The sequence below is a fragment of the Chlorocebus sabaeus genome, chromosome 28, assembly GCF_047675955.1.
Source record: "Chlorocebus sabaeus isolate Y175 chromosome 28, mChlSab1.0.hap1, whole genome shotgun sequence".
NCBI lineage: Eukaryota > Metazoa > Chordata > Mammalia > Primates > Cercopithecidae > Chlorocebus > Chlorocebus sabaeus.
Window position 1 is genome coordinate 8,360,288 of NC_132931.1, and position 15,117 is coordinate 8,375,404.

A 15,117-nucleotide genomic window follows, 5' to 3' on the forward strand; every position below is an offset into this window, starting at 1 on the left:
CACACACACACACTTTTTTTTGTTTTTTTGAGATGGAGTCTCACTCTGCCGCCCAGGCTGGAGTACAGTGGCGCGATCTCTGCTCACTGCGAGCTCTGCCTCCCAGGTTCACGCCATTCTCCTGCCTCAGCCTCCTGAGTAGCTGGGACTACAGGCATCTGCCATCATGCCCGGCTAATTTTTTTGTACTTTGTTTAGTAGAGACAGGGTTTCACCATGGTAGCCAGGCTGGTCTCGAACTCCTGACCTTGTGATCCACCCGCCTCAGCCTCCCAAAGTGCTAGGATTACAGGCGCAAGCCACCGAGCCCGGCCTAATTTTTGTATTTTTAGTAGAGACGAGTTTTCACCATGTTGGCCAGGCTGGTCTCAAACTCCTGACTTCAGCTGATCCACCTGCCTTGGCCTCCCAAAGTGCTGGGATTACAGGCGTGAGCCACCACACCTGGCCCCTGCCCAACTAATTAAAAAAATTTTTTTGTAGAGACAGGATCTCACTATGTTGTCCAGACTGGTCTTGAACTTCTGGGCGTAAGGGATCGTCCTGTCTCAGCCTCCCGGAGTGCTGGGATTACAGGCATGAGCCACCAAACACATCCTTGTCTTCTCATCAGGGAAGACTAACTCCTCTCATCTTGACTATTTCCCCAGGGCCCCAGACACACATTGCCACGCAGGACCTGGGTGGGGAGTATGGAATTTATTTTATTGTTCTGCGTCTGGGTTTGGTTCCTTGGACGTCACGGTTCCTGGATGGGGGTGGGTGGGTCCCACCTCCCTAAGTCATGGTCCCACGGGCCTGTCGGGATTGTTTTCCAGGTTCAAAGTGCACTGAGAAAGCTTCACAGTTTTAATACTTCTAGATGCTCAACTGAGGCAAAGTGACAAAATGGCCCTCCCACCCCCGCCCGCCACAAAAATAAAACCCCAAGCCCCTGGCAGCTGCTGCTGCAGCCGTATGAAAAAATAATACAAACTCTTCTTAAAAAATAGATTACACAGAAAAAACGCAGAGGACAGAGGGGCATGAGGAGGGGCAGGGAGCCTTGGGGGAGAGGCCCGGGAAGGGGCTCTGAGATGGCTGCAGGGGTTGAGCTGCTGGTGGACACCTGCCCCGTCCACTGTGCCTATCCTCTCGCTGCCCGAGCCAGCTCCTCCCCATCAGCTCTGGCCCAGGCACCGCAGCTCCACACTCCCTCAAGGGACCCCCTTCACCCTGAGGCTTGGTACCTGCTTCTCACTAAAGTGGCTTTGAGAAAGAAACAAAAAAAAGACCCAAAGCGAGAGAAGGGGCTGTTTGCTCAGCCATCGGGGACCTCCACCCCATGGGATCAGCCCTCTCTCTGTTTTGGGGGTTTGGAGAGTCCTCGATACCTGTTGCTACCTAGACACCCCCTGGGGGGAAAACGGGCCCCAGACTCCCCATTTGGTTCCTGGGAACACAGACACCTGGGAACTTGGCCTCTGCCCTGATGTGCGCCTGCCCACGCACCCAAGCGTTACATGGGGCATGGTTCAGAGGCTGCCTCCTGGCCCAGCCTCCAGGGAGCTACGGACCAGACAGGTGGAGCGTGCACAGGGTGGCTGGGGCAGCAGCGTGTGGAAAGGGGCACAGCTCACACACGCCCTCCAGCTCATGCAAGGAGAAGCGAGAGGGGACAGCCCTGCCAAGACAGAGGTTACAGCAGGGCGAGGGCATGGTGTGTGTGTGCAGCTCGGCCGGCTCCAGGCCACGGCAGAGAGAAGGCAGGGGAAGCGGTCCACGGGGTGGGAGAAGGCAAGTCAGGACCTGGCTCTGAGGAGAAGCCTGGGCCCCCACTGTCCCAGTTGAGGGCCACCTCCCGTGGAGGAATCTGGTGGGGGTGGATTCCCTGGAGGTGGGGACAGGGGCGGCTGAGTGGCCCTGGCTCAGTCGGGGACCTCAGGGTGGGCAGGCAGTCCGCTCTCGCCGCGCCGGTAGGTCTCCCAGAAACCCCTGTCCAGCTGCTCCAGCTGCGGGCCCAGTGGCAGGTGGCCGGCCAGGTGCATGCGGAGGGTCTCCAGCCAGTGTTCCAGTTTCACGAAGGACGGCCTGGGTGACAGGCGGGTGGGGAAAGGTGGGTCTGGCTCTCCCAGGAATCGGCCTCGCCGTCCCCCAGGCCAGGGCCCCACCCCACTCACCTCTTCTCGGGGTCCAGATCGCAACAGCGCACGGTGATGGGGAAGAAGCTCGGGGGGCAGTTTGCAGGGCAGTAGCGGTCCAGGAAGCCTCGTACGTTGAGGCCAAAGTCCATGGTGCGGGGCAGGTAGTCGGGGTCTGCGTTTACCCGCCCGATGATCTGTCCAGCACAAGGCCCAGCAGTTACTCCAGGGGGGCCCTCAGCCTGGGCATCTGGGTGCCATCCAGGTGGCTTGAGGGTAGGTGGCACCAGGCCTGGCTGCAGCCTGACTGCGGTACCTCACGGGGGCCAGCCCATGCCTTGCTGTGGGCAGCCTTCCTGGCCTGAAGCCCCTGCAGATGCTGAGCCTGCAGCCTGGGTGAGTGGGGAGGAGCCCAGGCCTCAACACCCCCGGACCTACCTCGCACAGGACGATCCCAAAGGAGAACACATCCACCTTCTCATCATAGCTGCGGCCTGGACAAAGAGACCGACTGTCAACAGAGGAACACACGGGGGTGCCAGGGATGCCAAAAGGCAGGGGACCGGACCAGCTGGGAGGATGCCCCGGTCAGGAGGTCCAGGTCCAGGAGGCAGATGCCGGCAACCTCCTTGGGAACCCAGGCTTAGGCTCTTTCCCCCAACCCCACCAGGTCTGAGCAAGCCTTTGGGAGCTCTGAGGAGTAAGGGGCAGAGGCCTGGACAAGGAGTTCTAGGCACCGATCAGCTGCGTGACTTTGGGAAGGTCATGAACTCTGTGCTGGTCCTAAAAGGCAACCATGTCAGGTCTCTGGAATCGGTGAATGTTACTGGATCAGAAAAAGGGTCTTTTGCAGATGGGATTAAGTTAAGGATCTGGAGATGAGATGATGCCGGATGATGTGGATGGACCCCAAATGCCACTGCAAATGCCCTCTTGAGAGAGACACAGAGAAGACAGCAGAAGAGGAGGAGGCGGCCCTGTGAAGACAGGGGTAGAGACTGGAATGATGCGGCCACAAGCCCAGGAATGCAACCAGAAGGTGGAAGAGGCAAGGAATGCATTCTCCCCTAGATCCCCCTGGAGGGAGTGTAGCCCTGTTGGATTTCAACCTTCTGGCTTCCAAAACTATGAGGGAATACATTTCTGCTGTTTATTTTATTTTGAGATATAGTCTTGCTTTGTCGCCCAAGCTAGAGTGCAGTGGCACGATTGTGGCTCACTGCAACCTCTGCCTCCTGGGTTCAAGCGATTCTCCTGCCTCAATTTCCCAAGTAGCTGGGATTACAGGTGTGTGCCACCATGCCCGGCTAATTTCTGTATTTTTAGTAGAGATGGTGTTTCACCATGTTGGCCAGGCTGGTCTCGAACTCCTGACCTCAAGTGATCCATCTGCCTCGGCCTCCCAAAGTGCTGGGATCACAGGTGTGAGCCACCATGCCTGACCATTTTCTACTGTTTTAAATAATCAAGTTTCTAACAATTTATTACAGCAGCCTCAGGGAACTGACATGGACTCTCTGAGCCTGTTTCTTTATCTGTAAAATGGGAATGATACCAGTTGCTTAATGATGTTAAAAACAATTGGTACATGGCTGGGTGTGGTGGCTCACACCTGTAATCCCAGCACTTTGGGAGGCTGCGGTGGGCAGATCACCTGAGGTCAGGAGTTCGAGACCAGCCTGGCCAACATGGTGAAACGCCATCTCTACTAAAAACACAAAAATTAGCCAGGCATGGTGGCAGGTGCCTGTAATGCCAGGTACTTAGGAAACTGAGGCAGGAGAATCACTTGAACCCGGGAGGCGGAGGTTGCAGTGAGCTGAGATCACATCGCTGTACTCCAGCCTGGGCAACATAGCAAGACTCCATCTCAAAAACAAAAAACGAAATACCCAAAACAATTAGTACTGAATACCAACTCTCATTTACTGAATGCCAACTAGGTGGACATGAGTTGACAACCTTTAATCCTCACACCAATCCCTACAGATAGGAAACACTAAGACTGTTTTGTTTTTTTGAGACAGAGTCTTACTTTGTTGCCCAGGCTGGAGTGCAATGGCACGATCTCGGCTCACTGCAACCTCTGCCTCCCAGGTTCAAGCAATTCTCCTGCCTCAGCCTCCTGAGTAGCTGGGATTACAGGTGCCCGCCACTATGCCCAGCTAATTTTTGTACTTTTAGTAGAGATGGGGTTTCACCGTGTTGGCCAGGCTGGTCTCAAACTCCTGACCTCGTGATCTGCCTGCTGCGGCCTCCCAGAGTGCTGGCATTACAAGCGTGAGCCACTGTGCCTGGGAACTAAGACTGTTTTATAGTCTTCTTTGGGGGCTATGTTAACTATGTGTGTGTGTGTGTGTGTGTGTGTGCGCGCGCATGTGTGTTTTTGAGACAGAGTCTCACTCTGCCATCAGGCTGGAGTACAGTGGTGCGATCTTGGCTCACTGCAACCTCCGCCTGCTGGGTTCAAGCAATTCTCCTGCCTCAGCCTCCCGGGTAGCTGGGACTATAGATGTATGCCACTACGCCCAGATAATTTTTTTGGTATTTTTAGTAGAGATGAGGTTTCACCATGTTGGCCAGGATGGTATCGATCTCTTGACCTTGTGATCCGCCCACCTTGGCCTCCTGAAGTACTGGGATTACAGGTGGGGTTTTTTTTTTTTGTTTTTTTTTTTGGGACAGTCTTGCTCTGTCACCCAGGTTAGAGTGCAGTGGTGCAATCTTGGCCCAATGTAACCTCTGCTCCTGGGTTCAAGTGATTCTCCTGCCTCAGCTTCCTAAGTAGCTGGGATTACAGGCATGCGCCACCACACCCGGCTAATTTTTGTATTTTTAGTAGAGATGGGGTTTTACCATGTTGGCCAGGCTGGTCTCGAACTCCTGGCCTCAAGCAATCTGCCTGCTTCAGCCTCCCAAAGTGCTGGGATTACAGGTATGAGCCACTGCGCCTGGCCTATTTTTTGTTTTCTTGAGACAGGGTCTCGCTCTGTTGCCTAGGCTAGAATGCAGTGGTATGATCATAGCTCACTGCAGCCTTGACCTCCTTGGCTCAAGTAAATCTTCCACCTTGGCTTCCTGAGTAGCTGGGACCACAGGCGTTAGGCACCACGCCACATGCCAGGCTAATTTAACTAGGTTAACTATGATGAGGTGATGGCTGGGGTCTGCCTGCCCTGAACCTGTGTTCGTGTGCCACCTGCTTGTAGAAGGACTTTATAACCTATACTCTGGGCGTATGTAGGACCACTGACAGTAAAGAAATGGACTGAGGGAGGTAGACCCTGTGGGAGGCAGAATTACGGTCCCCAAAGATGACTGCGTCCTGATCCCTGGGACTTGTAAACGTCCTACCTTCCATCGGACTCTGCAGATGGGATTAAGTTGAGGGTCTTGAGATGGAGGGCTTATCTTGGATTTTCCAGGTGGGCCCAATGTCCCTATCAGAAGGGACCCTATCAGAAGGATGGCAGGCCAGGCATGGTGGCTCATGCCTGGAATCCCAGCACTTTGGAAGGCTAAGGCAGGAGGATCACCTGAAGCCAGGAGTTTGAGACTAGCCTGGGCAACACAGTGAGACTCCTGTCTGTATTAAAAATTAAAAAGAATTAGCTGGGTGTGGTGTTTCATGCCTGTGGTCCCAGCTATTCAGGAGGCTGGGGTGGGATGACAGTTTGAGCCCAGAAGGTCGGGGCTGCAGTGAGCTATGGTGGCACCACTGTACTCCAGCCTGGGCAACAGAGCAAGACCCTGTCTCTTTTTAAAAAAAAAAAAAAAAGGAAGGACTAAGATTAGAGCCAGGGAAGGACATGTGGGGATGGATGCAGAGATCAGAGAAGAGAAGATGCTTTGCGTCCAGCCGTGAAAGTAGAGGAGGGGGCAGCAACATGAGGAATGAGGAAGCCTGCAAGAGCCAGGAAAGGTAAGGAAACAGGTGCTGGCGCCTTGATTTCAGCCTGGTGAGGCTGACGCTGGACTTCAGACTCCAGAACTGTATGATCATTTATTTAAGTCACTAAATGTCTTTTACTTATTTTTTTGTTGTTGTTGAAATGGAGTTTCGCTCTTCTCACCCAGGTTAGAGTGCAATGGCATGATCTCGGCTCACTGCAACCTCTGCCTCCCAGGTTCAAGCGATTCTCCTGCCTCAGCTTCCCTAGTAGCTGGGATTACAGGCACCCGCCACCATGCCCAGCTAATTTTTTTATTTTTAGTAAAGATGGGGGGTTTCATCATGTTGGCCAGGCTGGTCTCGAACTCCTGACCTCAGGCAAACTCCTGCCTCAGCCTCCCAAAGTGCTGGGAATACAGGCGTGAGCCACCTTGCCCCAGTTGCCACTAAGTGTCTTATCGGAGAAAGAGGGAGCCAATGTAGGACCCACAGGGTAACTGAAGAGCCAAGGAGGCTGGGAGGGGCCAGGGTCTCCGGAGGTTGCAGCTCTGCTGGGCCCCCCGTGGCTCCCTGTGAGGGCCATGATGGGCAGGGCTGAACCACTCACCATTGATCATCTCAGGCGCCATCCAGTAGGGGTTGCCCACCACGGTGTAGCGCTTCTTGCGGTCTGGCTTCTTGAGGCTCCGCAGGTCCTCGGGCTGAGTCTTTTCATCCACCATGAGCCGCGCCAGCCCGAAGTCGGCCACCACCACGTTCTTGTTCTGGGAAGGTGAAGCCAGGTCACAATGGGACCCGGTCCTGGTACTGCCCGCCTGGCCTGCCCCTCGCCAGGACCCCAAGCCAACCCGTAGACAGACCACAGAACACACCTCTGATACCCTGTATTGGCACAGGGTGGGGACCCCTTCCTTCCCCAAAGCCATCAGCTCTTTGCAAATGGAGCTGCTGGAAGCACCTGAGGATGGCAGTGTGGCTTCCTCCCTCCCACCACATGCCGCACCCTCTGCCCCTTCTCCACGTGCTCCCCAAACCATCCCGGTTCCCCCACCGCTCCCTCCCGCAAGCGCTCCCTCCCACCTACGAGGGTACCGACGCTGCTTTGTTTTGGAAAGATAGGCATTCTTTTTTTTTTAGATGGAGTCTCGCTCTGTTGCCCAGGCTGGAGTACAGTATTGCGATCTTGGCTCACTGCAACCTCTGCCTCCGAGGTTCAAGCCATTTTCCTGCCTCAGCCTCCTGAGTAGCTGGGATTACAGGTACCCACCACCATGCCTGGCTAATTTTTGTATTTTAATTAAAGACAGGGGTTTCACCATGTTGGCCAGGATGGTCTCGAACTCCTGACCTCAGGTGACCCACCCACTGTGGCCTCCCAAAGTGCTGGGATTACAGGTGTAAGTCACTGCCCCAGCAAGACAGGAATTTTGATTAGAGACCCAGGTCCTGTGCATGGCATGCCACCAGGTTTATTCTTTATTTATGTTGATTGACTGACTTGCTATGCTGCCCAGACTGGTCTTGAACTCCTGGCCTCAAGTGATCCACCTGCCTCAGCCTCCCAAAGTGCTGGGATTACAGGAGTGAGCCACCATACCTGGCCCAATTTTATCTTTAATATTCCCAATAACCACGTAAGGTCTATGTTCTTTGCTTTTCGGGTTTCTTTGTTTTTAGGCAGAGTCTCCCTCCAGTGGCCCAGGCTGGAGTGCAGTGGCATGATCACAGCTCATTGCAGCCTCAACTTCCCAGGCTCAAGCAATCCTTCCACCTATGCCTCCTGAGTAGCTGGTACTATATGTACTTGGCACCATGCCAGCTATTTTTTTCTATTTTTTTGTAGAGACAGTGTTTTGCCATGTTGCCCGGGCTGGTCTCAAACTCCTGGGCTCAAGTAATCTGCCCACCTTGGACTCCCAAAGTGCTGGGATTACAGGTGTGAGCCGACACAGGTCTATGTTATTTTTTATTTTTTTATTTTTATTTTTTGAGATGGAGTCCCACTCTGTTGCTGGAATGCAGTGGTGTGACCTTGGCTCACTGCAACCTCCGCCTCCTGGGTTCAAGTGATTCTCTTGCCTCAGCCTCCTGAGTAGCTGGGATTACAGGCATGTACCACCATGTCCACTAATCTTTCAATTTTTTAGTAGAGACAGGGTTTTGCCATGTTGGCTAGGCTGGTCTGGAACTCCTGGCTTCAAGTGATCCACCTGCCTCGGCGTGAGCCACAGTGCCCGGCCTTGTTTTGTTTTGTTTTGTTTTTTGAGACAGGGTCTGGCTCTGTCTCCCAGGCTGGAGTAAAGTAGCACAATCTCGGCTCACTACAACCTCCACCTCCCAGGCTCAAGCGATCCTCCCATCTCAGCCTCGTAGGTAGCTGGGACCACAGGCTTATGCCACCATGCCCGGCTATTTTATTTGGTATTTTTGGCAGAGATGGGCTTTCGCCATGTTGCCCTGGCTGGTCACGAACTCCTGAGCTCAAGCAATCACCTGCCTTGGCCTCCCAAAATGCTGGGATTATAGGTGTGAGCCACTGTGCCCATTTCTGTTGTTTTGAGCCATCTGGTTCACAGTACTTTGTGATGGCAGCCCCAGGACGCAAATACACCACCTCTCCAGACGGGCATGGTTACTCCCTCCTCTGCTTTCAGTGGAGAACCAGGCTCCCCTCCCTTGCCAATCCTTAGATGCTGGGCTCTTTGCCTGCCCGTCCTCTGCTTAAATATCCACCTAAAGCCTCCTCGTTCAGAAAGCCTGCCCTGACCACTCCAGCCCACATGCCTATGCCCCCGCTCTGTGGCCCCCAGATGCTGGTGCTGTCCGGTGTAGCCCGTGGCCACTGCGCTGGGGGCTGCGCTCTATGAAGACCAGGGTCCTGGTCCTTTGCAGCTTACATGTCACTTTCTCCTTCATTGATTTATAAGACCCTCCTACAAACCTGGGATGCTGACGGTCCACCATGAGTCAGTGGCAGAGACAGGACTCAACCCCAGGTCTGCCTGCCTCCTGACGCTGGGCTCTTCCCCACAGGCTGCTGCTCCCCACCCCCACCTCCAATTGAAGTCATGGAGGCAACCCGGGGGCCTCCAGTTCTGGAAAGGCCCCGAGGCTGGGAGTGGTTGGGCTCCTGCTGTCTCCCCGACACCCAGCCACGTGGGGCCCTGGTGCTCACCTCACGGACCAGGCAGTTGTGGGAGTTGAGGTCTCGGTGGATAATGTTCATGGAGTGGAGGTAGGCCTGGGGGCGGGGACACGGGAGTCAGGGGGCAGCTGTGCGGAGGGAACCCAGCCCATTCTGGCCCCCCAGGAACTCCCTCTGCTCCCACCCCCATCAGGCCAGTCAGGATGATTCTTCCCACTCTCCCATCGACCCCCTCTGCCCTGTTTCAAAGTTTCTTTGTGGGTTCTGTTTGCAAATTCCTGGTGGGATTATGAATGGAGTTGGAGCACCCGGCTCACTCACCATCCCCGACGCGATGTCCTTGGCAAAGCTCACTCTCTGGCTCCATGGGTACTGGCTGTCCTGGGATAGAGAAAGAAAGGCCAGGGTGGGGCCCCCGCCGGTGGCAGAGATGGTTGCATGAGAGAGAGGCAGGAAGGGGCAAGTGTCCTAGAGGGTCCTATGAGCTCCTCAACACCCTGATTTCTTCAGGCACCCACAACAGTCTGCTTCTAAAGAGTATGAGTCAACACAGCTCATAAATGTTATTTTCTTCTTTTTTTTTTTTTTTCTTTAGATGGAGTCTCACTCTGTCACCCAGGGTGGAGTGCAGTGGTACCATCTCAGCTCCCTGCAACCTTCGCCTCCTGGGCTCAAGTGATTCTTGTGTCTCGGCCTCCTGAGTAGCTAGGACTAAGGGCATGCGCCCCCATGCCCAGCTAATTTTTTATATTTTTAGTAGAGACAGGGTTTCACCATGTTGGCCAGGCTGGTCTCAAACGCTTGACCGCAAGTGATCCACCTGCCTCAGCCTCCCAAAGTGCTGGGATTACAGGCATGAGCCACCGCACCCAGCCCCTACAAACATTATTTCCTAACAGAACTAATTTCAAACTCTAAGCAGGGATAGCTCCCAATCTGCCTCCTCTGAGAAAACAAGCTAGATTTATTTTCTATAGAATCTCATCTTTCTGTCAGGTGCGGTGGCTCATGCCTGTAATCCCAACACTTTGGGAGGCCAGAGCGGGTGGATCACGTGAAGTCAGGAGTTTGAGACCAGCCTGACCAACATGGTGAAACCCCGTCTCTACTAACAATGCAAAAATTAGCCGGATGTGGTGGTGGGCGCCTGTAATCCCAGCTACTCGGGAGGCTGAGGCAGAAGAATCACCTGAACCAGGGAGTTGGAGGTTGCAGTGAGCTGAGATCGTGCCATTGCGCTCCAGGTTGGACAACAAGAAAAAAACTCCATCTCAGAAAAACACACACACACACACACAAAAACAAGAAAACAAAAAACTCATCTTTCTAGGTTTTTAAAAAATTGGAACCTACTTTCACAGACAGGTAAGAGGTAGAAGGGCCTGGCAAGGTCACCTGCAGAGTGGCAGCACTGAGCCACGCCAGGAGAACGGGGCAGCACTGAGCTACGCCAGGAGAACGGGGCTTTGGGCTCAAATCATTTGGGGGAGACGCCTCATTCCCAAACCCCATCCCCTTGGAGATCTTTATTTTTTATTGAGACAGGGTTTCACTCTATCACCCAGGCTGGAGTGCAGCCTCGACCTCCTGGGCTCAGGTGATCCTTCTGCCTCAGCCTCCCGTGTTGCTGGAATCGCAGGCATGCGCCACCACATTTGGTTAATTTTTTGATTTTTTGTAGAGATGGGATCTCATTATGCTGTCCAGGCTGGTCTTGACCTCCTGGACTCTAAAGATCCTCCTACCTCAGCCTTCCAAAGTTTGGGAATTCAGGTGTCAGTCACTGCACTTGGTCTAGCCCAGAGTTTCTAAATTGCACTTGGCAATGGAACCTGCTGTGTGAAGTTATACCTTGCAGGAGCCCATAGGGTCCACAATTTGGATACAAAGTAATCCAACCTGAGGAAGATCCCATGGTCTCAGGGTGGTACAGAAATGGGGCTGGAGGTCAGGACTGGATCCCCAGGGCACAGTCCAGCACAGGGCTCTGCGAGGCCTCCTCCAAGCACTTTCTTTCTTTTTTTTTTTTTTTTGAGATGGAGTCCCACTCTTGTTGCCCAGGCTGGAGTGCAATGGTGCAATCTCGGCTCACTGCAACCTCTGCCTCCCAGGTTCAAGCGATCCTCCTGCCTTAGCCTCCCAAGTAGCTGGGGTTACAGGTGCCCGCCACCACACCAGGCTAATTTTTGTATTTTTAGTAGAGACGAGGTTTCACCATGTTGGCCAGGCTGGTCTTGAACTCCTGACCTCAGGTGATCTGCTGGCCTTGACCTCCCAAAGTGCTGGGACTACAGGCATGAGCCACCGCGCCAGGCCTGAGCACTTTATTTCTAAAGATGGATTTGTAATTTTATTCAAATCCTTAAGGAAAGCTCTGAATTTTATTTTCGTTTTTGAGATAGGGTCTTGCTCTGTGGTCCAGGCTGGAGTGCAGTGGTGAGATCACAGCTCACTGCAGCCTTGAATTCCTGGCCTCAAGTGATCCTCTTGCCTTGGCCTCCCAAAGTGCTGGAATAACAGGTGTGCACCATTGTACCTGGCCTTTCCCAGCTTTCGATGGAGTCGGTCATTCCCCTATTTGATTAGGAATCAGGGTTCAGAGGGCCTTTGAGACCCCCGTGGCTGCCCCCCATTGAAGAGAAGAGACTGAGGCCCACAGAGGGAGCTGCCTTGCCTGGGGCCACACAGCGGGGGTGGCTGGCTCTGCCCAGGACTCACCATGCTCTTGATGATGCCCCGGAGGGTGCCGCCCTTGATGTACTCAGTGATGAAGTTGAGCCTCTTGTCCTTGTAGAGCACCCCGATGAACTTGAGCACGTTGGGGTGTTCCAGGCATCGCATGACCTTCACCTGGGGGGGCACAAACAGGCTGGGCCTGGGCTCTGTGTGGTCCGAGCTGCGCCTGGGTTTGCTTCTCCTTTCTCCATCCCACCAGGTGCTATAGACGGTCTCCCCTGCTCCCCTCTCCTGTCTCTGCCACACTCACCAGCTGCTGTACCCTCTGCTTGAATTGCCCCCACCCCCAGCGATGCTCTTTTTCCCAGTCCCCTGCCTGCAGTGCTTTCCTTTTTTTTTTTTTTTGAGACGGAGTCTTGCTCTGTCGCCCAGGCTGGAGTGCAGTGGCCGGATCTCAGCTCACTGCAAGCTCCACCTCCCGGGTGTACGCCATTCTCCTGCCTCAGCCTCCTGAGTAGCTGGGACTACAGGCGCCCACCACCTCGCCCGGCTAGTTTTTTTGTATTTTTTTTAGTAGAGATGGGGTTTCACCGTGTTAACCAGGATGGTCTCGATCTCCTGACCTTGTGATCTGCCCGTCTCGGCCTCCCAAAGTGCTGAGATTACAGGCTTGAGCCACCGCGCCCGGCCAGTTCTTTCTTCTTTTTTTTTTTTTGAGAAGGAGTCTCACTCTGTCACCCAGGCTGGACTGCAGTGGCACGATCTTGGCTCACTGCAATCTCCGCCTCCTGAATTCAAGAAATTCTCCTGCCTCAGCCTCCTGAGCAGCTGGGATGACAGGCACCCACCACCATGCCTGGCTAATTTTTGTATTTTTAGTAAAGACAGGGGTTTCACCATGTTGGCCAGGGTGGTCTTGATCTCCCAACCTCAAGTGATCCGCCCAGCTCAGCCTCCCAAAGTACTGGGATTACAGGTGTGAGTCACGGTGTGCGACCAATGCAATTACTTTTTTTTTTGGAGACAGGGCCTTGCCTCGTTCCCCAGGCTGGAGTGCAGTGGTGCGATCATGGCTCATTGCAGCGATCCACCTCAGCCCCCCGAGTAGCTGGGATGACAGGTGCAAATCGCCAAGCTCGGTAAATTTAAAATTTTTTTGTAGAGATGGGGTCTTGCTATGTTGCCCAGGTTGGTCTCAAAGTATCCTCTCTCCTTAACCTCCCGAAGTGTTGGGATTACAGGTGTGAGCCCCTGTGCCTGGCCTGCTCTCTTTCGATAGGTCCCTGAGCCCTTTCCTGACCTGTGTTGAGGGGCAGGGGTGAGCACCTGGAAAGCCCTCCGGAGGGAAGAGGGCCTTCCGATCACTGACCTCCTTGAGGAATGTCCTCTGGGTCTCCTCGTCGAACCGGATCAGCTCCTTCATCACCATCACCTCACCCGTCTCACGGTGTGTCACCTGCGTGTGGGACACAGAGGTGTGAAGAGACAGAGTCTCTGCTGTAAGCCCGCCTTCTAGGAAGCCCCATCTCCACCCCAGGACTGCCAGGGAGACGTGCAGATGGCTTCACACTCTAGGCTGCACATGGGATGTTCCCAAACACCCAAGTGGATGGGATGTATTCATTTTCTTTTTTGAGATGGGGTCTTGCTCTATTGCCCAGGCTGGAATGCAGTGGCATGATCATAGCTCACTGTAGCCTCGAACTCCTGGCTCACAATCCTCCTACCTAAGTCTCCCAAGTAGCTTGGACCACAGGCATGCACCACTATACCCAATTAATTTTTAAATTTTTTGTAGAGATGAGGTCAAGGCTGGTATTGAATTCCTAGTTCAAGTGATCCCACAGCCTTAGCCTCTCACAGTGCTGGGATTACAGGGATAAACCACTGCGCCCGGCTAGGAGCCACCTTTCAATGACCACCTGCACATAAGGTCTTAGTCTACCTGTAGGAGGTCCCCTGCTCCTAATTAGCTCCAGGAGGCCAAGGTGGAGGAGAGGGCACTGGCCAGGGAGTCTAGAAGCCAGATACCCCTTCCACTGCGTATCCATAGACTGGGGATGAAGGAGAATGGAGGGGTCCCACCCAGACTGTCCCCCGAGACCCTAGCATGCTCTGTACCTTGATGGCCTGGCCAAAGCAGCCCTTGCCCAGCACCTCCCCGTGGATGAGGTCCGATGGCCGGAAGATGCGGTGTGGCCTGCAGACTACGCGGAGGGACTCAGAGCGACCCAGGTCCTTGCGCTGGGAGGCCGGGGAGCCCAGTGAGCTGGCACCCGGAGACCTGTCGATGCTGCAGCTCCTCCTGGGGGGCACATATGGTGCCCAGTGCCACCAGGGGACAGGTGGCACCTGGCCAAGGCCCTGCCCCTTCCTCCTCCAGCCTGCATGCCCCTGTCCATGCCAGTCTATGCAATCACCCCCTGCTTTGGGAGGGCCTGCCTGGGACAGTCCAAAGGCTGCCCATCCCAGTGTCTCAGCCTATTCTGGCTCTAGTGGCAGCCCCTAGCTCGCCCCAACCCCTCGGATCCCACTCTGTCATCCTTTTTTGTTTTTGAGACAGTCTCACTCTGTCACCCAGGCTGGAGTGTAGTGGCATGACCTTGGCTCACTGCAACCTCCGCCTCCCGGGTTCAGGTGATTCATCTGCCTCAGCGTCCCGAGTAGCTGGGACTATAGGCACCCGCCACCAAGCCTGGCTAATTTTTGTATTTTCAGTAAAGATGGGGTTTCACCATGTTGGCCAGGCTGGTCTTGAACTCCTGACCTCAGGTGATCCGCCTGCCTCGGCCTCCCAAAGTGCTGGGATTACAGGCATGAACCACCGCGCCTGGCCCCACCCCTGGCTTTTTAGAAAATGTGTTTCCTCTCTTTTTTTTTTGAGACTGGGTCTTGTTTTGTCACCCAGGCTGGACAGCAGTGGTGTGATGACAGCTCACTGCAGCCTCCACCTCCCTGGCTCAAGCCTGGGCTGCATTTGTGCAGGGCTGGTTCCCTGACCTAGGTCCCACAGCCCCTGAGTCCCAGCAGGGGTGAAAGCACCCAGCTGAACCGAGGAGCAGGCTGACTTACAAGACAGGTTTCTGCCGGGCAGAGCCGCCCGCCTCCCCGCTGGGAGTGTGAACCGGAGAGCTCAGGGGGCTGGTCTCAGGCCCCAGCCCATGGCCCAGTGTATCGTGAGGGTCGTGCTCGAGGGTGAGCTGGAGCAGGCGGCTGGTTTCCTGAATCAGCAGGTCAATCTGGGGACAGCAGGCATGTGAACAGGGGTGGGGTGGGGAGGGGGC

At 54.5% G+C, this 15,117-nt stretch overlaps 1 protein-coding gene across 2 annotated transcripts in view; it reads right to left on the bottom strand.

Moving 5' to 3' along the window:
• Window positions 1-680: 680 nt before the first annotated feature.
• LIMK1 (LIM domain kinase 1) overlaps window positions 681-15,117 on the bottom strand; it is a 35,612-nt gene continuing 21,175 nt past the window's right edge. For both annotated transcript variants that reach the window (XM_008018327.3, XM_008018328.3), the window contains 10 exons: window positions 14,906-15,072; window positions 13,955-14,138; window positions 13,203-13,289; window positions 11,876-12,007; window positions 9,479-9,538; window positions 9,188-9,253; window positions 6,620-6,776; window positions 2,559-2,614; window positions 2,160-2,317; window positions 681-2,070 (listed from right to left, as the gene is read on the bottom strand). In XM_008018327.3, coding sequence (XP_008016518.2) covers window positions 1,908-2,070; window positions 2,160-2,317; window positions 2,559-2,614; window positions 6,620-6,776; window positions 9,188-9,253; window positions 9,479-9,538; window positions 11,876-12,007; window positions 13,203-13,289; window positions 13,955-14,138; window positions 14,906-15,072 — 1,230 coding nt within the window. In that variant the 3' untranslated portion in view covers window positions 681-1,907. The remainder of the gene's footprint in view (window positions 2,071-2,159; window positions 2,318-2,558; window positions 2,615-6,619; window positions 6,777-9,187; window positions 9,254-9,478; window positions 9,539-11,875; window positions 12,008-13,202; window positions 13,290-13,954; window positions 14,139-14,905; window positions 15,073-15,117) is intronic.